General features: G+C 52.4%; 1 protein-coding gene across 2 annotated transcripts; it reads left to right on the top strand.

Annotated features, from left to right (window-relative positions):
* Positions 1-10735: 10735 nt before the first annotated feature.
* Positions 10736-19323, top strand: LOC134564890 (zinc finger protein ZIC 3-like). 2 transcript variants are annotated; one of them, XM_063424169.1, is made up of 3 exons: positions 10736-11790; positions 12441-12604; positions 13085-19323. In XM_063424169.1, exons 1-3 carry the CDS (start codon positions 10767-10769, stop codon positions 13265-13267), a joined length of 1371 nt encoding a protein of 456 aa, XP_063280239.1. In that variant the 5' UTR covers positions 10736-10766; the 3' UTR covers positions 13268-19323. The 2 variants fall into 2 exon arrangements, with proteins under 2 accessions (XP_063280239.1, XP_063280240.1); XM_063424170.1 differs by lacking the exon at positions 13085-19323 and adding an exon at positions 12144-12246 and having other exon boundaries at positions 12441-12571.
* The last annotated feature ends 3172 nt before the right edge of the window (positions 19324-22495 follow it).

Genomic DNA, 22495 nt, shown 5'->3' with positions numbered 1-22495 from the left:
ACTGTGGCAGTGAGCAAATTAAGTTTATTAAGTTTATTGTAATAGTTTTATATACCCTGTTCAGCCTCATGGGCATTCCTTTGTCTCCCTCAGTTGTGTTAATGCATGCACCTGCTGCTGTTATGTAACAGTCCATTATTTGTCCATCATCTTTCCTGCCGTTGTGAAACTCATCCCAGTTATCCCTAGTTGGTCCAGTTTGATTTTCCCGCCTGTGTAACTGCCCCAAAGACACTTTCCATTGGTTGCTATACTTCACCACTCCCTTTCTCCTATCCGGATAAAATCCCGGGTCGCTGAATTCTCCCGGGGTAATTGTGAGTCAGTGACCAGGTGCAATAAACCCTGTCACTGCCTCAATGGTCTCCTCCCTCCCTGTCTCTCTCTGTGTCACTTTATCCATCGCTGCTGAGAAGATTCTCTCAGAAACCAAGAACCCCCTACAAGAATCAGCCCAGCCTGCGCTGCTCGCTGGCTGATCTTCCGTCACTGTACACGGTGTCTGGGCTAGTCTGAGGTGCAGAGATGCAGAGGTCTTGAGCGGCACCGTGACATGCGACAACAGGGTCTGTGCTGCGACTTATGCTGGCACACAAGCGGGGAGCTGGTCCTCAGCTCCAGCCTGCCAAGTGCCACATCAGTGCACTGCTCTTCACTTACAGGGCCTTTGGTGTCCTAAATGGGTGAGAATGCCCTGGGACACGTGCCCACCCAGGTGGCCTCCTGGCCCCAAAAACTGGCCTCCAGCTGGGAAGTCCCTGCCCCTGCAGCCCCCTCCTCTCAGCATGGTTCCTAGCCAAGCCCCCAGAGAGCCCTGGCTCCAATTCTGCCCTTTGGCAGTTGGATGAAGGGACACAGAGTCCCCTTTGGCAGAGATTTAGGGAGGGAGGAACAGTGTGAGTCTCCCAGAAATGCAACAGCAGCTCTGGCACATGTGTGGGGCTCTGCGTGGTCCCATCTCATGACCTGACACTGCAGCCAGAAGGGCTGAGACCTGCTCAAAGCATCGGTTTTGAGGAAGGTCAGAGACAAGTTTTTGGGAGAAGGGGGAAATGCAGGACAAAAGGGAGACCTTTCCTCTGCCTGATGCGGAGGAAACTAAACAAACAAACAAACAAACCCCACCTAACTACTGTAATTACTGCTTGTATGGAGGGGGGAATACGATGGATGAGGCTGAGGCTGTAAGCCACAGACCCCTTTGCGGGGTGAGGAGGGGCTGTGGCATTGCCGGCAGCATTCTCTGCTCGCCCCCTGCTTCCACCAAGCGCCCTTCCTGGGGTCCTGGGATGGGGTGACTTTGGAGTTGTGGAGTTCTCCAGCCTTGCTGCAGGGGAGCGGGATGGGCGCAGGGGCTTTCCAAGGATGCGGAGCAACAGCGCGATTGCCCGAGCGCTTCTTCCTGCAGGGCAGGGGGTGGCTCCCAGCATCAAAGTGGCAGGTATTGAACAGATATAAAATATATATTATATATTTAAATTTTCCCCCTGCACCAGTAAGCCACAGGTCCACTTGTACCTGTAATTCTCTTTTCAGGGTGGATATGATGCAGCAGCCGCTGCCTCCTCTGAGTTAAACGAGACATAAAAAAGAAATAAATGCCCGCATCTGCCCTGTTTTTAAGGCAAACGACAAAATAATTTCGTGTCTCCTGGTACAACCAAATCCACGCAAGGACCATGGGGAGACCCCAAAGTCTAGAGAGAAGGGGCAGTCTTTTCCCGCAAAGGAGCGGTGCAAAATCTTGTGAGATAAAATGATGGAGGAAGGTGGGAGATCTCTGTAAATAAGTTGGGCATCTGCAGTCTTTATGCTCAGGTCGCCTTGGAAGGCGGAAGGGCATCGGGGATGCCTGTCTCTCTCGACTCCCCTTTCTGTGGTCTCTGACATAGTCACATCAAAGGACCCGCCAGGGGGATCTGTGCACAACCGAGTCCCTGAAATTTGCTCCTGGAAAGAGATACAAAATCAGATTATATTAATATATTACTGAACAGAGAAATATTGGTTGTCTCTGTACGTGCGCGATGCCAGAGGTTTGCAGTTTGTCTGGAAACGCCCGGAACTGGAGGCAGGTTTTAATAAAAACCATTTGCCACTTGTCTTCAATTAGGGTCTAGAAATTTAGCAAAAAGAAGAAATGCCTATTTTTTTCCTCACTTGCTGTCGGGATCAAGAGGTAAACGCGGCGCCCATACAACGATTTCGGGGTTCCGTGTTAAAGGAGAGAGGAAATACAGGCGGTATTGTCGCGATCTGTGTTGGTGTGGCTCATGTCCCGGCACACATCTCGCCGTGCTCTGCCGTTTCTCTGCCTGGAGCCGGACCCCGGCGGGCCGCGGAACTCCCGCGGGGGCTCAGGAGCGGCGGGACGGGGACAGCCGGCTCCGGGGGCCAGAGGACTTTGCACCGGAGCTCCCCTCAGCCGGGCGTGCAAAGAGCAAGCACGTTACAAGGTGGGATGTCCTTATTTTTTTTTTTCGCAGTGCTATCGGGAGAGCCCCGAGCAGCGGGGCTTCTCCTTCCCTGTGGCTGGGCAGCCACGAAACATCCTGTCACCCCTTCCCAGGCAGGTGATAGGCACCTCGGAAAGTCATCCCCCACCACCACCCCCGGCCCCGATATTCCCTGCACCTTTGTGTCCATGACAAATAGAGGCAACGTGAGACAGGAAAAAGGGAGGAGGGAGAGGAAGACAAGCACACAATAGCCAGGCAAATTGTTAATAACTCCAGCGTTTGGGGAAGCCGGTACTGTAACTGCGCTCTCATCAGTCACCGCTCCTGAAGTGATAGTAAAAATGCGTCTAAACATGCTGCGGTGTTATATATAAAAGCACAGTGGGATGAGCTGCTTTTCAAAAAGGGACTTGGTGATTGGTTATGCCTTGGCATGATTGACAAGAGCTTAGTTTGGCAAAGAGAAGACACGCAAGCTTTCACAGCGGGATTTCTTTTCTAAAATATATCACACTAGCCTTTGAAAAGCGCCGAACACTATAAGGGAAATAAGGTTGCTTTATAGTGCGCTGACATTTCTTTAAAACACAACTAAGATCAAAAATTAAATAAAATGTGTTCCAAACACGATGTTTTAATTAGTTCATTCTGTGCATTTGCTTTTATCTGGTGTATATATCACGGATCCCCACCCTTTAATTAAAACAACTGGCTGCCTAGACAACACCATAGACAAATGCTTGACTTTCTCCTTTATAGCTACAAGTAAACTCAATTTACTACGGCTCTCAGAAGAGTTTTTAAAATAAACGTGGACACCTTGAAAGCTATTGGGGAACGGGCGAACGTAGCGGGAAATGGCTGTTTCCTGGCTTTGAAAACTTGAGAGGATGTGGAGTGCCGCAGGCAGCCCTGCCCGCAGCCTGCCCGCAGCGCTCACTCGCCGTCCCCGCGGGCTGCGCCAAGAGAATCGAAACGCAACGAGGGCACAGAGCTGCCTTCATGTGGGAGCTACAGCCCAAGGGCTACGATGGGGCTTTCCGTTTGCTTGGTTACTTTTTGGATTTATCTTGATTTCGCTCTCTTGATTTTTTTTTTTTTTTTTAATGTAGGGTCCTCATTGAAGCCCAGATTGCCGCAAGCCCTCCCTCCCCCCGGCACTGCCCGCTCCGGGCTTGTTTACTTGACGCACCTTTTCCACCGCTGTTTCCCCCGCCTCTGCCTGACAAGGTTCTCGTTACGGAACTGATTCTCCGGGTAGGGGAATAAAAGTCTTTTAAAAGGCTTCGACTCCTTCACCCTGTGGCAAGCACATGGTTTACAGGCGGGTTAATCGTACCGCGGGGGCCCGCCGCTGCTCCCAGCTCCCGGGGTGCGCTCCCTGCACTCCCGCGTCCCGCAGAGTGGGGCCTGGGAGTATTCCACAGCAAAAATACAGAAGGGAGGGGGTCAGACCCGCGAGGGAACGTCTGTGTGGGGATATCGGCAGCAAGAATGGAGCTGGCTCTTCCTGAAGCCCCGTGGACAAAGGCAGGGGATGAAGCACCCCGGTGCCAACCTGGACCCGGGCAGAGGGGGAGATTGGGGCAGAAGCCCTTGCCCCACTCTGCACCGCTATGATTCACCCGCCTTGGCCCCGAAACTTCGAGCGGGTTTTACCGGTGAAAGCGGCTCCTGTTGCAGGGCTATTTAACCGAGGGAAACGTGCCGGGGCTGAGCCTGGTTCCCCCCGGGCACCGCGGCCCCTGCTGACCCACGGTGCCCAGGACGGCCAGAGCCCGTCGGGGCTGCGGGCTGGAGGCGCCGCCGGAGCGCTGTCCTCGTTGGCGAAACGAGTGGGCCAGGGGCGAAAGGAGAAGGAGCGGGTCAGATCCACAGCTGTGCGGCGGCACCGCCTGTCGCGGGGAGGAAAAGAACAAGAGAAAAAGGGATGAGCAGATCACCGAAGGGGACCGAAGGGGATGTGTCCCGGGCCGGAGAGCGAAGGGGAGCTTGGTTCTCTCCCCGACACCTCGAGGTGTCCCCAGCCCTTGAGGGGAGAGTCGCTGGGCGATGCGGCAGGAGAGAGTATGGTGAAAGACAAGCAGTGGGAAGTCATCGTTTTAATTGTTTAAAATACTTTAAATCGTTCAACATCTTTGTTCCAACACATCCTCGGGGCTGGCGAAATCGTGGTCCCGTCTTCACGGAATGTTGGCTGCGGGAGACACCCTCGGTGCCCGCTACCGATGTGCCCGCCGATGCGCGGAGCCGACACCTGAGCGCGTGTCCTGACCGCCGGTCTCGGGTCCACCTGCGGCCCCTCTCAGATCCCTGCTCCTGAGCACTGAACGGCTCTGCTCCGGGCAGTCCCGGCCCGGGGCCACGGGGAGCGGTGACTCCAGCTGCCGACCCTCCAGATCCGGGCTGCGGCTGTGCCCAGTGCTGAGGGAGAAGAGTTGGAAGCGAGAGGAAACCCCACGTTCTCCCCTGGGGCTCCCGGCAACGAGAAGAGAGCTCGAGCCTCGGCACGCCCCGGGGTGTCCCCGCATCCGCCTCGGGGACCTGCTGCAGGCTGAGGAGGGTCCCCAGGATGGGCTTGAGTCTGCTTTCCCGGAGCTCGGCAGCTTCCCGGGGTTGACCCTCGGCAGCTAGAGACCGCTGTTTAGAGTCCCTAGGGATGCCGGTTCAAACGGGGCGATTTGCCCCCGGGAAGCGGGTTTGTTGCCGGTGTTCACACCTGCTGTGAGGCCCCGGGGAGAGACGGGCGGGCCCGGGAACGGGCGACAGCGGGGTTGGTACGGGGACAGAGCCCCATGCCTGCCTGTCCCATATCCTCCGCCTACCGGGCAGGGCTCGGGGGACTCGTCCGTGCGCGGGCAGGGGCGCGGGGCAGTGCCCGGAGCCGCGGGGGTCCCGACGGCCGTCGGGGCCGGACCCGGCCGCTCCGCAGCGCCTCCCCGCAGCGCCGCCCCGCGCCCGGCCCCGCCGCAGCAGCTCTGCTCGTGGGGCCCAGGCTGAAGAATTGGGGCTAGGGCTCCTCCCGGGACACCCCCTCCTTGTTCTTCCTTTCGCTTTATCCCCATCGTCTCCTCGGAGAATCTCTGCACTTCAAACCCCAACTCAGCACGACCAGAGTCACCCGTCGGGGCCTCTCCGTCCCCTGTGCTCGCCATTGTGTGGGGAGGGTCTGCCCAGCCTAGCCCGGCTCCCGGAGAAAGGCCCAGGGCAGGAGTGCAGGTGCGGGCTCGGAAACAGCCGGGGCGAAAAGGCAGGGGCCTTGGCACGCTGGGGAAGGGGCGGCTCTGCCCCGGCAGCTGATGCCAGCCTGGCGACTCCCGAGGCCAGGATGCCTCCCCGGAGCCCTGGGCTTGCGGTTGCCCCTCAGGGCTCAGTCACGCAGAAAGGCTGACTAAAGTCTGTGTCCCCCGCAAGAGCGGGACAACAGAGCCACCCTTCGGGTCACAGGTCACCTCGCTGATTGAGATATTCGACACTTCCACCCACATTCTCTGCTCCTCGGAGGCGTGCGAGGGTTTTCAAGGCGGCAGCCGGAGGATGCAGATGCTCTCGGCTGGGCCGGGGTGCCGAAGCCCAGGCTTCCCCCGCTGCCCGCTCACGGGTCTGCACCGTTCCTCCTACTAATGCCTTAACGAGGGGTAGGGGAGATGAGGAGTGGGTATTTCCCCCTTCCAGATGGTGGCCTTTCCTGGGGTCACTCCGATGCGTGGGCACCCCAAGGTGCAGGGAGCCACCTCAGTTTCCTGCAGGGCTGCGACATTTGTTGTTCCCTACTCCTAGGTTTGCCTCGTCCCCATTTGGGCTACAGGACACAATATATTCTGCAGCACTTGAACCGGTCCTCGTGGTTTTCCCACTCGCTTCCGAGCCTGATGCATATTTCCCACGCAGCTGAATGGTGATCTTCATTTTAGGGGGGAAACTTCTCCCCATCACCACAAAACGAGCAACAAACCCTGGTCTGCGGGCTCGGTTGCCGGTGTCGGTGCCAGCCTGGCTCCCCAGGATGCGGGATGGAGCCCGTTGGCACCTACGTTTCCTCACCACTCAAATCTTTCTGCCTGCCTCCGTCTTGCCTTTGATATTCCTCGCCCCCTCCCCTTGCCGAAGTTCAGACCTGTTTGCTCCAGCCCGGGTCTCTGAAGTTCAAATGTACATGTGCTTCCCCCTCCGCTGAGTGACAGCTACAGTGGAAATGTCTCGGTCGCTCCTGGTTTGCATATAATTACACCGGAGATGCAATATGTTTATGGCAGGAGAAAAACTACTTGCCTTTACGGTTGTTAAGGATATTCATTTAACCGCGATACAGCGCGGTTTAAAAGCTCTTTAGGGTGCATGGAATATTCCCCTCGTCGCCAGCTCGCAGCTCAGCGCAAGGGGACTTTTGTTGCTGTTATCCTGGGTTCATTCTGCCTTTTCCTCGCATCCTCGGTGTAAGGGACGAGGGAAATCCACGAAGCCACCGACTTGCCCCTCCTGGGGCCATTGCGGAAATTTCACCTGCCCTTGCCCCGCTGCGAAATCTGCCATAACGAGGGGGCACCCACTGGGGACCGCATTTTCCTCCTGCGCTGAAGGGCCCAGACCTTGCGGTCTCCTCCCTAGCAAGGCTCTCCGGACCATGCCGGGGTGGTGGGACGGGGCAGCGTTAAGCTCCGGGAGGCCCCGGGCCAGCGCAGCACCACGGGGAGCCTGGCGGGGAGGTCCCAGCGGGCTCTGGGCACGAAAGGACCTGCAGTGCTTTCCAGGGGTTTTTACATTTTTGTAGCTCTTAAGTTCCAAAAACACTCAAAGGGAAAACAAGGAAAAGGAAAAGGAAAAGGAAAAGGAAAAGGAAAAGGAAAAGGAAAAGGAAAAGGAAAAGGAAAAGGAAAAGGAAAAGGAAAAGGAAAAGGAAAAGGAAAAGGAAAAGGAAAAGGAAAAGGAAAAGGAAAAGGAAAAGGAAAAGGAAAAGGAAAAGGAAAAGGAAGAATTGCGCAATATTTGTTCTTGACGTAAAGGAGGGGGTCTTTCTCTGCCTTCCCCTCGCATTGGGAGCACGGAGGGAAAAGGGAGCCTGGAGACTTCTTTTCCGATTGCTGTGGTTTGCACGGTTGCAATTGAGAGATTTTAAATGGAAGAGATGCGAGGTACCCTGATTTCTGGAAAATAAATTGAGTTTGGCCAGAACTACTGCCGAATAAGAATGGAAATTACTGAAGTGATAAAGTACAAAATATATTTATGTGTGTGTGTGTATATATATTTCGAAAGCTCAGCAAGGGAAAAAAAATCACAGGCTATACGGAAAATACCTTTAAAAAATAAACAAAACAAACTAATTTTATACATTTTTTGTTCCTCGAATTGGCAAATTCCAGTCAGGAAGTGAAGGGGTGTAAATAGTGACAGTATGCCAGTGCGGATGCTGCCGGGTGCACACACCCAGGCAGAGTTGGTAGAGTAGAAGTGGGAAACATATAAAAAGAGATTTATAGGTTAATTGATGTAGCCCGATCCGCAAGTACACAGCTGCAAGGCATGCTGTGGCCACCAAATCCTCCCGAAACGGGGAGTCCTCGTCCAAATCTACAATCGCTTCGTTTTACTTCCCAATCCCAAGCCCCCGGGATGTTTTTCTTGAAGCCCCGTGGTCCCGCCGTTGCCGGCGCGGCGAGATTTTTTAAGGCGAAAAACAACTTTTTTTTTTTTTTTTTTTTTTTTTTTTTTTTTAAGCTTCTGCCGCCGTGGAGCCACAGTCGCTCCTTCTCTGCGAGCCGGAGGGTTTCCCAGCCCACACGCACGCCTCCCGGTCGGGCGTGGGCAGCTGGGCGGGCAGCGCGGCTCCGCCACCGCCACCGGCCCGGCTCGGCCCGGAGCGTCACACCCACTGGGGACACAGTGCCACACGTGAGGCCTCTGCACAAGCAAGGGTCAGTTGCCCTCGGTCGCCCCAGGTCGGCAACTTCAGAGGCGCTGCCCTCCCCGGCGCTCAGCTGATGGGAATAATTGAATTTCCCCCACCCCCCACCCCCGTTTTTTTTTTCTTTCTCTCTTTTTTCTTTTTTCTTTTTTTCTTTTTTCTTTTTTTTTTTTTTTTAATTTTTATTATGGGGTTGGTTGTTGTAGAGAAAACCCAACACATGCGGGAGGTAATTACTGACCTCGCTGCAGCCCTCCGGAGACAGGCAGGTAGAGCCTCAGTGGAGCAAGAGGGGTGCGCGGCCTCGCCCCGCCGCCCCCGTGGACCGTAGATTTGTGACCGGGTATCCCGAGCCCTGTCCCGGCCTCCCCGCGCCCGGGCAACCGGACGAACCGCGGGAAGGGCTGCGATCCTGCCGGGTCTCCCGCTTCCCGCGGAACAGCCGCGAGGTGCAGCGGGGACAGCAAGAAGGCGGCCTTGACCGCCCCCGGTGGGTCCCCCCCAGGGCGGGTCCCCGCGCTCCCGCCTCCTGCGCTGCTGCGATCGTGCACCAACGGCAGCGACGGACTCACCTTCCGACTTTAGGATTGCTCTTGGCGGCTGTGGCCTGGAAATTTGAGTGTTTGACGGGCACCGGTGTTATCTCTCGGGGAGATTTTTTTTCGGTGGGGATTTTTTTCTCCTCTCCCCCTCTCTCTCTTTCTTTCTTTCTTTCTCTCTCTCCCCTTTTTTTTTAAATTTTCTTTTTTTTTTTCTTTTACTCGCTCTCTGCTAACCTTAAAATAAAGAAGAGGAAGCCTTTCCCAAGGCTGATTGGGGGGAAGAATGTGAAAGGGCCACGGTTATAAAGCGCTGCTTGAAGCGGGCTCTTAATGCGTCTCTGAACTTGATGAGATTTTACGTTTCCTGCAGAGAGCCGGCGGCGAGCCCGAGACCTGCCCAATAGCCAGACTTCGTAGCTCAGCAAACCTTAGGATATTACAATTACAGCCATCTTTCTATCTGCCTTTTATTTCCACTCTTGCTCCCCATAGTTCTTTGCAAATGCTTTCCAGAAAATGAGTGGATTTATGGCGCTATCTGCAACTGATAATTATTCCAAGGCAGAACGTTCCCCTTGCAAAATAAAATTAAAAAAAAAAAAAAAGAAAAAAAAAAAAAGAAAGAAAGAGCAGGAGAGGAAGGGAGGAAGGAAGGAAGAGAAAGAAAGAAAAGAAAGAAAAGAAAGAAAAGAAAGAAAAGAAAGAAAAGAAAGAAAAGAAAGAAAGAGTAGGAAAAAAATCAGCTAGGAGCCGCCGTGCCGGGCGCTGCTCGGCCGCGCTCCGCGGGTCAGCAGAGGGTGGGGGACGGAGCGAGGGGGGAAAAAGGGGGCTACTCTTGGCCGGTGGGGTGAACCCCGGCCCGATCACGCTGCGCACCGAGGCTGAGGGGCAGGAGCCGGCTCTCCACGCACCGTGCGGGCGGTTCTGCTCTCGTGTTTAATCAGGAAAGATAAAAATGAATAGAAAAATAAAACAAATATATAAAGTATATATGATTATATATATATATGTATGTATACATAAATAAACTATAAACAGCCTCGGCTTTATTTTTTTTAAATTTAATTTTATTTTTAAATCAACGCGGCGGCTTTACAGCGACTTTAAGCCTCCCCGCCGCGCCGCCTAGGGCGAGCATCCCGCGCGGTGTGGGGTGCCGCTGGCAGGGCACGGGCGGCGGGACACGGCGGGACACGGCGGGACACGCGGGGCGGGGGCAGCGGCGGCGGCAGCGCGAACGGAGCCGGGGGACACGCGGGGACCGGGCCGCCCCACGCGCGGGGCTCCGCGGGGCTCCCGACATCCACGGCCCGCCCGACACCCCCCCGGCCACCCCCGGTCTACCTGCGGGGCGCGCGCGCCCAATCAGCGGCCGCGGCGGCGCGGGGCGTGTGCCAATCAAGCGCGGAGCCGCCAATGGGGCGGCGGGAAGCGGATCAGGTGACCAGCGGCGCGCGGCTCCTCATTGGCGCGGCGCAGCCTGGCCCCGGAGTTGGTTTATGTGCGAGGCGCGGACTGGCACCCCGTCAGTGCCCCTACGGCGCCGAACGGTAGTGCGGTCGCGCTGCGCCTCCTCGCCCTGCTGCGCCGCCCTCCCCGGCGCGGGGGACGGGTGACGCGTGATTGTTTTGGGGCTAGTTGTTTTGGGTTTTGTTTGTGGATTACTTTGTTTGTTTGTTTGTTTCGGCCGGGGAGTGCTCTCCTCGCTGCCCGCCCGCGGCCGGGGCCGCGCCTGCCCGCAGCGGGGGGCGGGATGCTTTTTGGGGTGGTTTTGTACTTTTTTTGGGGAGGGACGGGCAGGCGGGGGGGGAGGGAGGGGGGGGGCGAGCAGGCTGCTGCCGCGCCGACTGCCCCGAGCCCATGACGATGCTGCTGGACGGAGGGCCGCAGTTCTCGGCGTTGGGGGTGGGCGGCGTCGCGGCGCCCCGCCACCACGACATGCCGGCTCGCGACGCCGGCGGCGGCGGCGGCGGCATGGGGCTGGGCCCCTTCGGGGACTCCTCGCACGCCGCCCCCTTCAAGCTGAACGCGGCCCCACAAGACCTCGCCGCCGGGCAGAGCTCGGCATTCACGCCGCAGGCGCAGGGCTACGCCAGCGCCCTGGGCCACAACCACCACGCCGGCCAGGTGCCCTCCTACGGCGGGGCCGCCGCCTTCAGTTCCACCCGCGACTTTTTGTTCCGCAACCGTGGCTCCGGCATCGTGGACGCCGCCTCTGGCACAGGGCAGCACGGGCTCTTCGGCGGCTCCTCCGGCGGCTTGCACGGCCCTGGCGGCATCTCGGACACCCCGGGCTACCTGCTCTTCCCGGGGCTGCACGAGCAGAGCCCGAGCCACACGTCCCCCAATGGGCATGTGGACAACGGGCAGATACACCTGGGGCTGCGCAGGGACCTCTTCGGGCGGCCGGATCCCTACCGGGCCGTCTCCAGCCCCCGCACGGACCCTTACGCCGGCGCCCAGTTCCACAACTACAACCACATGAATATGAATATGGGCATGAACGTGGCGGCCCATCACCACCACCACGGCCCCGGCGCTTTCTTTCGGTACATGTGCCAGCCCATCAAGCAAGAACTGTCCTGCAAGTGGCTCGACGAGAGCCAGCTCAGCCGGCCCAAGAAGAGCTGCGACAGGACTTTCAGCACCATGCACGAGCTGGTGACCCATGTCACCATGGAGCACGTCGGGAGGCCGGAGCAGAACAACCACATCTACTGGGACGAGTGTCCGCGGGAAGGCAAGTCCTTCAAGGCGAAATACAAACTGGTGAACCACATTCGGGTGCACACGGGGGAGAAGCCCTTCCTCTGCCCTTTCCCGGGCTGCGGCAAGATCTTTGCCCGCTCCGAGAACCTCAAGTTTCACAAGCGGACGCACACAGGTAAGGCCCGTGTCCGTGTGTTGCCCCACCCGGGACGCGGGGCTCCGGGGGCTGCGGGGACGGGCTGGGCCGGCGGCCGCTGCCGCGCGAGATGCGCGATGCTGCCTCTGCTCTCGACCTGAGCGCCTCAGCGGAGGGAACCGTAGAAATGCTAATGAAATCTCATTTTTGGTGACTTCCACTCCTTTTTTATTTTTAGGCCTGATTGGCGTCTCTCCTAATTAAATCGGCGATACTTTTGTCAAAGTATTTTTATTTGCAGCCCCGACTTTCCTTCAGCTCTCCTGCATGAGTGGAGGGAAGAGAGGGGGAAAGCTGGAAGAAAACGTACTTTGGCTTGTATCCTCGAGTAGGTCTTGTAAAGCTGTCCAAGCCGCTGAATTTCTCGGGCCTTCTCCTTCCCCAAGCTCGCCCAGCCACCTTCCCTGCTGGAGCCCAGCGTGGGCCTGGCGGGAGGTGAGTTAAAAGTAATAAAGGCTGATTCAAATTTATCTGACGTGTAACAAATCTTGCTGTCCATCTTCCCCTTCTTCATTTGTTGTGGTGCTTGTGCATCCCTAAGGGAGGGTGAGCAGGATAGATGTCCTGGGAGGAGGCGGGCAGGAATAGAGAGGAGAACGTCCCTCCTTCACCCTCTCTAAATTTCACAGGTGAGAAGCCTTTCAAGTGCGAGTTTGAGGGCTGCGACAGGCGTTTCGCTAACAGCAGTGACAGGAAGAAACACATGCACGTCCACACCTCAGACAAGCCCTACATCTGCAAGGTGTGCGACAAATCCTACACCCACCCCAGCTCACTTAGGAAACACATGAAGGTAAATCACCCCAGTGCTCCAGCCCTTTCCTCCCTGAGCAGTGATGCTCAGATGCTGGTGTGCTCAGGGCTCATTCCCCCAGAGCAGGGCAGTGTGGTCCTCGATGTCTAGGCTGTGGCTGGAGCACAGCCCGGGGAAATGGTGTAGTTTCTTTTTGTGCTCCCACTGGTGCAAGTGCTGCCTGGTTTGCAGAGCGTGGCTCAGTGCAGGAAGGCTGTGCAAGTGCAGCTTGGCCTGTGGCTGCAGCCCCTCATGCTGGGATGCTGCAGTCCCCCTGACCAGGATGCTGCAGCAGAGTGTCCGGGGGCCACGGCAGGTGTTCGTCGCTGGTGCTCGGTGGCTGGCTGGGCATGAAGTACCTGATGGCTGGGTAGGGCCGAGCCGCTGCTGCACAGTGACCCTCCTCCACGGAGGAACAGCCCGGCGCAGCGGGGTGGCAGAGGCCCCAAGCTTGCTCCCATCTCTGCCTCTTGGTTTTAGGTGCACGAATCCCAGGGGTCGGACTCTTCTCCTGCAGCCAGTTTGGGATACGAGTCCTCCACCCCCCCTGCGGTGGGCTATGCCGGCAGTAAGGACTCCACTAAAACGCTGCCGGCCGCCCTTCAGAGTAACCCTGGCCACAACCCTGGACTGCACCCCAATTTTAATGAGTGGTATGTGTGAAGGCAGCTGCTGCCTGGCCACAGACTGGACCAAATGCATTGGGAACAAGGAAAAAAAAAGACAAACCAAGCCAACTGCAGCTCGCTCCCACAGAAATGGAGTTTCCACACTGACGACTGCATAGGGCTACACCTACTTAACTGCCAGGATCCGGGGGGGGGTGTGTGTGTCTTTTATTATTATATTATAATTATTACTATTCTTTTGCAAGCCCAGATGCTGGACCAGCCATGTTCTTTTCTCAGGATTAGATTTCTTTTATTTGTTGTCATTTTTTTTTCAGTCACAATTGTTTCTTTGATTCCCCCCCTCCTTGCCTGAGTCTCTTCCTCCAATTCCCCACTAATTTATTATTCTTAATTTGTTTTGTTTTTCTTTCTTTTGGTGGGATGTTGACATGAGGATGAAAATTCTCCTTCGCCTTAGTGGTGATTGTTTAAATTTAGTCTTAAACTGTGCCAAAGTCCTGTTATGTCTTGAACTTTTCTAGCTCTCCTGCTGCTTCTTTCTCTTTCTCCTTCTCTCTGCAAGCATTACACTTGTGAATGTATTCTCGTCTGATGGGGTCGGTCAGTATTTTTCAGGATGAGGATGTGCTGTTTATTCTGCCCACATTGTGACGTTTAGTAAAACAGTTGCCTTTTTGTAATAACTTTTTTTGTAAATACATATCCATGATGCCGTATTTATCGTTCATAATTTAATTATTGATACAAGGTGCTGGGAACTGAACGATATTTATGGAGGAGAAAAAATTGTTTTCTAACAAAAAAATACAAACAAACAAAAAATCCACCTCTGTACAGTTTTTGGTCATAACTGCTTTAGCATTAAAAGTTTATTGTTTTGGAAAGAGCCAGTTTTGACCTACTCCGGGGCACAGGGCAGCCGCGAGTCCCATCGCGACCCCAGTTGGCACTGCCACCCGGGCCTGGCTGTTGTTTTCGAGCCGGCGGTGCCGGGCGAAGCCTCCTCGCCGCCGCTCTCTCTCCCGTCCCTTTGTCCCCGCCCTCCACCACCCAGCGGCTTCGCTCCCCACCAGCTTCCTGAGAGGGCCGAGGTCGGGGCACGGCGCTGGCGAGGTGGAGCAGCGCCGGGGGCAGCGGGGTCACCTCGACGGGGAGGTCCTGACGGTGAGTACTGGGCCCCGCGGTGCCGTGCCCGCGGGGCGTGAGGCCGGGCAGCCATGCTGGAGTGGCCCGCCAACACAAGGCTGCTTGCCTGGGGGGCCCGGTGCGACCTCACGGCGGCCAGGACTTGTCTCTGTTATCTCCTGGTTTGGTTTGGTTTGTTTTTTTTTTTATTTCTGACTAGGATGCGGAGAAACCTTCCCGTCCTCAGGAGAGAAAAGGGATCGAGATGAAGCATCTCCCCCGACAAACTTCTCGGCGTCACACAGGAGCCCCAAGCAACCAGAGCAACGGTGGAAACCACCCCTCCCCAGCACATCATGGTGCACCCAGCGGCCGGAAGGCACCGGTTTTCCGGCGGGCCAGCTGGGGCTGTGGCAGGAGTGCCGACGGCCTCGTGTCCCGGCGGAGCGCGGCCGCATGGTTCTGCATCCTCATCGGCAGTAGGGACTTGCCGTGGACTGACTTCAGCTCCGAGGACAGGCAGAGACCGGCACTACAGCCGCCGCACCTGCGCTGACTGGGGGAGACCCCAGACAGGCCCGTCTTGAACTTTACTGCGGGCACAGTGGAAGGACGGGGAGGGGGTGGCCCATCCCCTCCGCTTTCCGCAGGGGCTGCTCGGGCGAGCAACCCGTGGAACCTTGCATACTTTGAAATTTACATGTGAACAAATTTACCCTCTCCTTCCTCCAAAGGTAGAGGAAAAAAAAAAAAAAAAAAGAAAGGTTTCTTGGGCAGAAAAGGACAGGAGAAAGGTGGATTGCAGTCTCTGTGGCTGCATAGCTAAAACAACAAAAAAGTCCCCCGAGCTCCCCACTGGCCCCTTAAAATAGTTCCCTTCGAGGTGTCCCGGCTAGACATGGATCTCTGCTTCTCTTTTGCTGTGAAGTCTTTTTCTTGCTGTGCACAGAGCCCAGCCTGGGGCTGGACGCGGAGCGCTGCCGGCCCGGGCCTGGCGTGGGACCCGAGTGGGACCACCATGCACCGCGGCCGGCGAGGAGCAGCGGAGCTGCTGGGGCTGTCGGGTTTTCCTCGGACACCCACCTGGGTCGTGTCTGGTTGCTCCAGACTGCGCCAGGCTTGGAAAAGGTGCCGGTAGGCTCGGTTTCATTACTGCTTTGCTCTGAGCTGGAAATGTGCGGGGCGCACAGGGTTCCGTGGGAGCGCCTCGAGACAGGTCCTGCTGCTGTCGGGCTCCGAAGTGCTGTACCAGCGTGGGGGCCTCTGCTGTGGCTGGGGTTGTCCGGCTTGAGGAGCCGTGGCTGGGAGGATGTAGCATCTCCAACCCTGGAGTAGCGGCCCCACTGGAGGATCAGTGCAGGGGCCCTTTCCGGCCCCACAGTGGCTCTAGCTGGTGCCCGGGGCTTTGGGCCATGCTGGCAAAGCTGTCCTCCTGCCTGCCCCTGCAGGTGCTTCCTAAAACTGGCAGCACTGCCCCTGCCATTTTTATAGCCAGGACTTAAAACCAGCATTCTGGCTCATTTGGCTTCCCTGGGGTCACAGCCAGTCCCCCACCCTCAGGCCTCCCCATCCAGACAGGGCTTGCAGCCAGACTGGGGAAGAGTGGAGCAAACTGTTGACTGCACCCCACTGAGGTCCCAGGTCCTCCTAGGCCATTCTGCAGCCCTCCAGAAATGGGGTATGGATTGGGCAGGTGCAACTCTATGTGTGTGTATGGTATGGGATGAAGCAATGGATTTGGGATGGGTATAGAAAGGGCTGGGGACCTGCTTGGCTCTGAAATGCTTGCAAAGCACAGGGTACAGCACCACGTGGTGGGGCAGGCAGGACATGGCCCCTAAGCCTGGTACGGTGTGCTGGTGGATGCTGCTGCCAGCACCTCTGCCCCTCCAGCTGCTGCTGGCTCTGAAACGTGAGAGTGAAGGCCAAAGAAGGGCCGTCTCACCCTGCAGCTGAGTCCTCAGCTTTCACGGACAAATAAGAAGGGTTTTTCTGTGAAAAGAGGTAAAAAGTCCCTGTTCCTCACCCTTGCCAGTTGCAGGGAGATATGGAGAGTTCTGGAATGGGAAAGATCCTCTCTCCTGGATGTCTGAGGCTGGTTTTGTGAGTTGGGAAGACAGCTCATGTTTTTCAAAGCCAGGGCCTGGCAGTGGGGACCTGTGCTCACAGCTCTGACAAAAACATTACAGAGTTGACCGGGGCAGGATAGTACTCAGCTTCCAGTGTGTCATGACAAATGGGACTTGTGTCACACCCCATAAGAGTCCCAGGACTGTTCACAAACAGGGGACATACTCTGCTGTCCTCTCCCAGACTGGCAGCTCTCTTGAAGTTGCTGTGCTTGCTTGTATGAGCGGGATTAGGTGGATTTGTCCCCAGATAAACACAACTCAGAATGGTTTTCTTGAAGGGGTAATGTTGATTCATTGTGCTATAATGAGTCTAAGCAGAGGCAGGCAATGAACTGAAGCCATTCTGTCTCTACCATGCTTTATGAGCCATGAATATTTTGATTTCCTTTGGTGTAATTGTTTTTGCATATCTGTCTCTGTGTATGGTGTAATCCTCTGAAAAAAAAATTGTTTTCAAGCATTGTGCCTGCCATTAGCATGTAGTGGTTGCACACTGTGTGAAGGCAGAGTCCTGAAGGCATTTTGATCAGGTTGTGTTCAAGGGTCTCGGCCTTACAGCACCAGGAATTAATTTTCTCTAATGAATCTGTCTGCTGTAAAGCTCCAAAGCAGTGGATAGGGTGTAGTATTGTGTGTTTACATTTTATTTTTTAAATACAATGTTCTCAGATTAAAAGCATCACATACCAACACCAGCTTTTTTAACTGAGTGTAACTTTGATGACTGTTTGCTAAAGCATCCCTGTTATTTATGCTTGTTACTGTGATCACCTATAAGGAAAATATTTCTGCAGAGATGCACTCCTGGTTTGGAGAGGTAAAACTCCAGAGAAAGCCTGTATTCTTTGAGAAATCTAATTTTATAATGGAGCATGCAGAAGGAAATAGTTTGTATTGTAGTGACTTATCTGTATGTTCCCTGAACTAAGACATTTAGTTAACCTTTCTATGCTGTTTGTATGGGATAAAAATATAATCTGCTTTGCTAGTGCCTGCTCACCTGAACATAACTGCAGGCAGTAAAAATGCTTTTGTAAGTGCTCACAGTGATGAGTGAGAGTGGCAAAGCAAGGACCTGCCCTGCAGACCTGATAGGAGATGGTTTAGGATACTTTTACAGACATCTGTTCTGTTCTAGTCATGGAAAAAAATGCCTTCAGAATCTGGGGGAGGCAGTTGTCAAAAGAGGCGCAGATATATGTTAATATTAAGATACTAATTTTATTCTCAGTAAAGAAGGTTGTGTGCTGCTTAGGTTTTCTTTTAGCTGATACTTTGGTAATGTTTCTCCATTTCAAATGTTTGTGTGAAAAGAAATTTTAATAAAAAGAGCTGGAGAAAAAAAAAGAGTTTAGCTGAATGATTTTGTTTTGGCAACTTGTTCAATAGTGGCAGCTTTGAAATTGTCAAGGCTTGACTTCGAAATGAGTCATACATGGAGTTTCTTTTGAGGGAGACCCAGGCTGCACATTGGGGATTCATTCCTGTGCACACTGGGCAAGGTATCCTGACCTGGGACAGGGAAACTCAGAGATGGAAAAGTCCCTGGCGGTGCTGCTGGCTGGGAAGAGACTGGGGAAGTTGGAGAGCTTAATATCTGAGGATCATAAAGGATACATGCAGAATAGGGCTATTCCCTTGTTTTTATTGTTTTTCAGAGCATTGTATAATCCAGTCTAGGCCTGTGGGGGTTTTGCAGCTACAAAATGGCTCCTGGCAGGTTTCTGGGCACCGGCATGGCAGAGCGAGGGGCTGGCAGAGGTCCCCAAGCCTTCCTGGAGACAGTGCCCCACCTGCTTCCAGCACCTCTCCTATTCTTCCAGAAACTGCTCTGTGCCAGGAGAGATGTGGAACCTCGGTAAGGTTTGGTAAGGGGGGAGAGTGTTTTTCTCTGCAGCCTGTGTGGAGCCTATGCCCAGGCAGGTGTGGGATGTCCCCGCTCCCTGCGCCACAGAGTGCGGGTTTGGAGAAGAAAGAGGTCTTGTGCTTTATTCACAGCCTGATGCACAGCCTTTAGCTGGCAGGGTCACAGCAGGGTAGAAAACATCAGGATTTTGGTTTCTGCTGGCCGTGGGCTTGCTGCATTTATGTGCCACAGAGAACAACCACTTTAGAAAATACAGTTCCATAGGGAAAGGGTCGAGAGGCAGGGCATTAGCATAGAGCCTTTGCCTGAAATAAAATTAGTTACTAATCTATACATTCTTTAACTTCGTCCCAGCTTCAGTCAGACATTATTTCAGTGCAAAATCCAGTGTTTGTTATTATTTAAAGTATTTTTGCCACTTTGTGTAGTTTACGTAGCATAATTCTTGTACTGAGAAAGATGATGTTCTTTTTATTGCTTTTGTCCTTATTTTGATTGTTTTCCTGTTTTTTTTTTTTTTTTTACCCCTGTTAGTAGAATGCTGTTGGATTTAGGGTTTCCACTACTTCAGTGTGTTTTTACTGAAAATAAACTTTTTTTTGTTTGCATTTATTGAATCCATTGACTTGAGCTTTTTGGAGATTATTGGTAAACTCAGGAAAAAATGTAAAGCTTGTGTTGAGATTGGTGAAACTCAGTCTTAACTATAGGAAAAATCTTAATTTGGACTCAAATATTATCTTGGATTAAGAGAAAAAGCTTCATGCAGCAGGTGATGTGACTAAAGTTTCTCTGAGTCATGCAGAGTGCAGAGTTTGCAAGGACTGGTCTCTGGTTGCTCACTGGTGCAAGGACTCCTGGTGAGGAAGGCAGATATTCCCCAGAATACTCATTTCCCTGCAGTATTTTTATTTTTACTAGAAAGAAGATGCAGCAAGAACTTTCTGAAACTGAATCATAAATATTTTTAAATTTTTAAATTCTATTCTAGGCACACTTGAAATGGACTTGCTCAATTTTACAAGACTGTAAAAGAAAAAAAAAAAAACGGACTTTTTTTTTCCCTTTTTCTCCTCTTTTTCAGAGCCTCACTGTCCAGATTTTATTTTGCTGCCTTTTTTTTTTTTCTGGTGACAACTTCAAGGCCAAAGGGGCACTTGCTTTAAAAAGTGTGTTTTAAGTGCTTTAAGTGTTTTAAAGTGAGCTTAAGTTTTTGTGTAATTTCATGATTCTAGAGCTTGACTTTTATTTTTTAAAAATGAAGCTATTGCCAACATTTTAAAAATTGGCAAAACTGCAGCAGTAAAATATATATTTAATTTTTAATCTTGACCCACAGGAGTATTTTGAAATAATACAGCAAGTGGAGTGTTTTATGTAAATGGCTTTGCAGCACTCATTTTTGTTTTTAAAATGAGATACCAATGTGTCATGGCAATCTGCTACTTTTTTTCTGTTTCCTTTTTGTTCTTTGCTGATGGAGAAGAAGGCAGGGAAAGGACCAAAGGAGTTGAAAATATGCCTTGAAGACACTCCCCATACCTTTGGGAGGATGCTGGGCTGAGTTTTTAAAAAAAACCCTTTCTGTTGGTGCTCACTTTATGTTGCTGAGGACTTGATTTCAGAGGAGTTCCCCAACCCTTTAAAAAATCTCTGGTTGGAAATGTTTTTTAAAAAAGAATAAGAAAATTAAAAAGAAATTAAACATTAGCTCCTTTTTTAAATTACCAGATTACATGGGGCATTTTAAGAATTATGATTTGATAAAGAACTTACTGGGTCCTGAATGGGATCGTGCTGTGGGGCTGAGCTCTGGCAGCCTCGTCTCACAGCCGTGGTCTCTGTATGTTTAACATGAAACCAGAATGGACCTTGTAAGCCACGTCATGATGTCTGCAGACAGAGGACAGGAGAAGACTACAGAGGGCTCTTCTAATAGTCCCAATTTCAGACTACGTCCACTTGATCAGCTTTATAAAAATTTATAACTCAGAACTCCAGAAATTTATAACACAAACTTGAGCAACTGTGGTATTAAAGCAAAGTTCTTAGTTGTTATTTAATTTTCATCCAAACTAGGGAAAAAATTTATAGAACAATAGTTTATATCAGCTCCTTAGTTTTATCACACTTATATTTCTAGATTTGTTATTTTGCTGTATGTTGGAGTCTAGAACACCCCTCTGGCCACGCTGGAGGGTTTGGAGACCGGACAGGGGGGTCTGGGATCTGTACAGGGGGGTCAGTTAGACCCACACAGATCCCAGGAGGACACTGACTGATTCCTGTCCGTGGGAGTGAACACTCACATGCAGGAAGAATCACAAATCCTAAGAATTTAAAATAAGTAGTGGATGGTTTATTATAGAATATAAATATAGAAATTAGGATTCTTAGCATATGGGGCTGAAGAGACAAGATGGAGGTATTGGGGAGTGGCCCCTGTCCTCCTTGTTCTTGCTCTCGTCCCCCATTTTGTGCTGAGTTGGGTTTTAGAGATTGGCTTAGAGTAGAACTGACATGTTAGCATAGGTAGTAGGTATTGGTAAAATTTTGTAAATAAAAAATACATCTCGGACAGTGGTTGGGTCAAGGGGACCGTACATAAGGTGCGGGGCTCTCTGATCCGCCCAGTCTGCCGCGTGTCCTGCTCTGCGGAGATGTCTTGCAGAGCTGAGAAAGAACTAAGATAAGGTACCCTGCCAGGGAAGTGCCTGGCAGAGCTGAAAAAGGACTGAGATAATGAAGAATAAACAACCTTGGAGATGTGCACCGGCAGACTCAGCTTGTCGTCTCTACCTCTGGTGTGTAACACTTAGGGCAAAGAGAAGATTGAAAACCTTATTACCTCTGGGAACAGCAACCCAGAGGAAACCCTCAAGGAACAGCAACCCTGAGGGAAAACCTTATTACCTTGAGGAACACCAACCCCAAGGAGAATCTCAAGGAAACAGCAACCTTGAGAGCTGTAGAATAGGAAATAGTTCTTTTCCAGATTGACAATAAATTGCACTGAAAAATTAAACTGGCATAAATGCCCCCTACAAAGTATAAAATCACATATGTATTAGTGAAACATTAATGCCCTGAAAATATGTTTTCTTCTTTTTGTTAGTTTTCTGTTCTTCATCTCGGCCAGTCTTTTACAAAAGTGCTGATTGTCAGTACAGCACCGGGACTAAATCATGCTCCGTGGAGAGGCTGACGCAAGGAAGGGCATTGGAGAAATACTGCATTTCGTAAACAAAATCACTAGAGCATTAGGAGAGCAAACGTGGGTTTATGAACATAGTTATAAATATTTAAACATGCAAAATGAAAATGTTACTACATATCTGGTTTTCATTATCTTTCGATGAACATTTTCATTCTTGGAAGCGTTGCTGGCTGGCTGCACAGAGCGATCACCACCCCCTCCCCAGAATCAATGATGTGTAATGTGAAAAAGTGTTAAAATGCGCAGTTGTTTGTAATATCTTCTACCAAAGTGGAAGACTGTCGCTGTGAGCCTAGCCAGAAAGGACACACTCGGAGCTGGAGTTTTGGGTTGATCAGAGCAGCAGGGCAGAAGACCCGTGCCTTGTTTATTACTTCCTATTTTATACTTCTCGCAAGGTGCCCATGGATTGGAGAGTGGGCATTCCCACCTCTCACCACATTGGTCATGGGGACTGTCACACAGTCTTGTCTGTCCCAGCATGGAATGTGAAAACAATGGCTATGTTTATAGAACATAGCTGGTGTTTACATGAAAAGAGCGTGAGAAGGTGCAAACCTTCTACTTAGTATGAAACGCTCAGCAACTAGTAAAATCTCATGGTGACAGAAGACATTCTACCAAATTTGGTATTCTACTGAATTGCAAAGTATTCTTGCCCAACAAACAGGCAACCATCCTGATCTGTCAGCAACTTGCTTGCTGGATGTTATGAAAAATCTGAGAATGGTTTAGAAAAATATAAGATGTCCCTCAGCAAGCTTGGAGTCATGTCCTGCCATCCTTTCTCTGGCAAAATTCCTACAGAAGTCAACAAAAGCTGTGGCTGCTGATTTTATCATTAGCAATGTATTATTTTGACGTGTCAACAAGCATGGAGGAGTTCTTTGTGCCTCTGGAAGGGGTGGAAGGCTGCAG

Source organism: Prinia subflava (genome assembly GCF_021018805.1).
Source record: "Prinia subflava isolate CZ2003 ecotype Zambia chromosome W unlocalized genomic scaffold, Cam_Psub_1.2 scaffold_22_NEW, whole genome shotgun sequence".
Classification (NCBI taxonomy): domain Eukaryota; kingdom Metazoa; phylum Chordata; class Aves; order Passeriformes; family Cisticolidae; genus Prinia; species Prinia subflava.
Note: the sequence above shows the minus strand (reverse complement) of the source record. Positions and strands in the feature narration are given on the sequence as shown.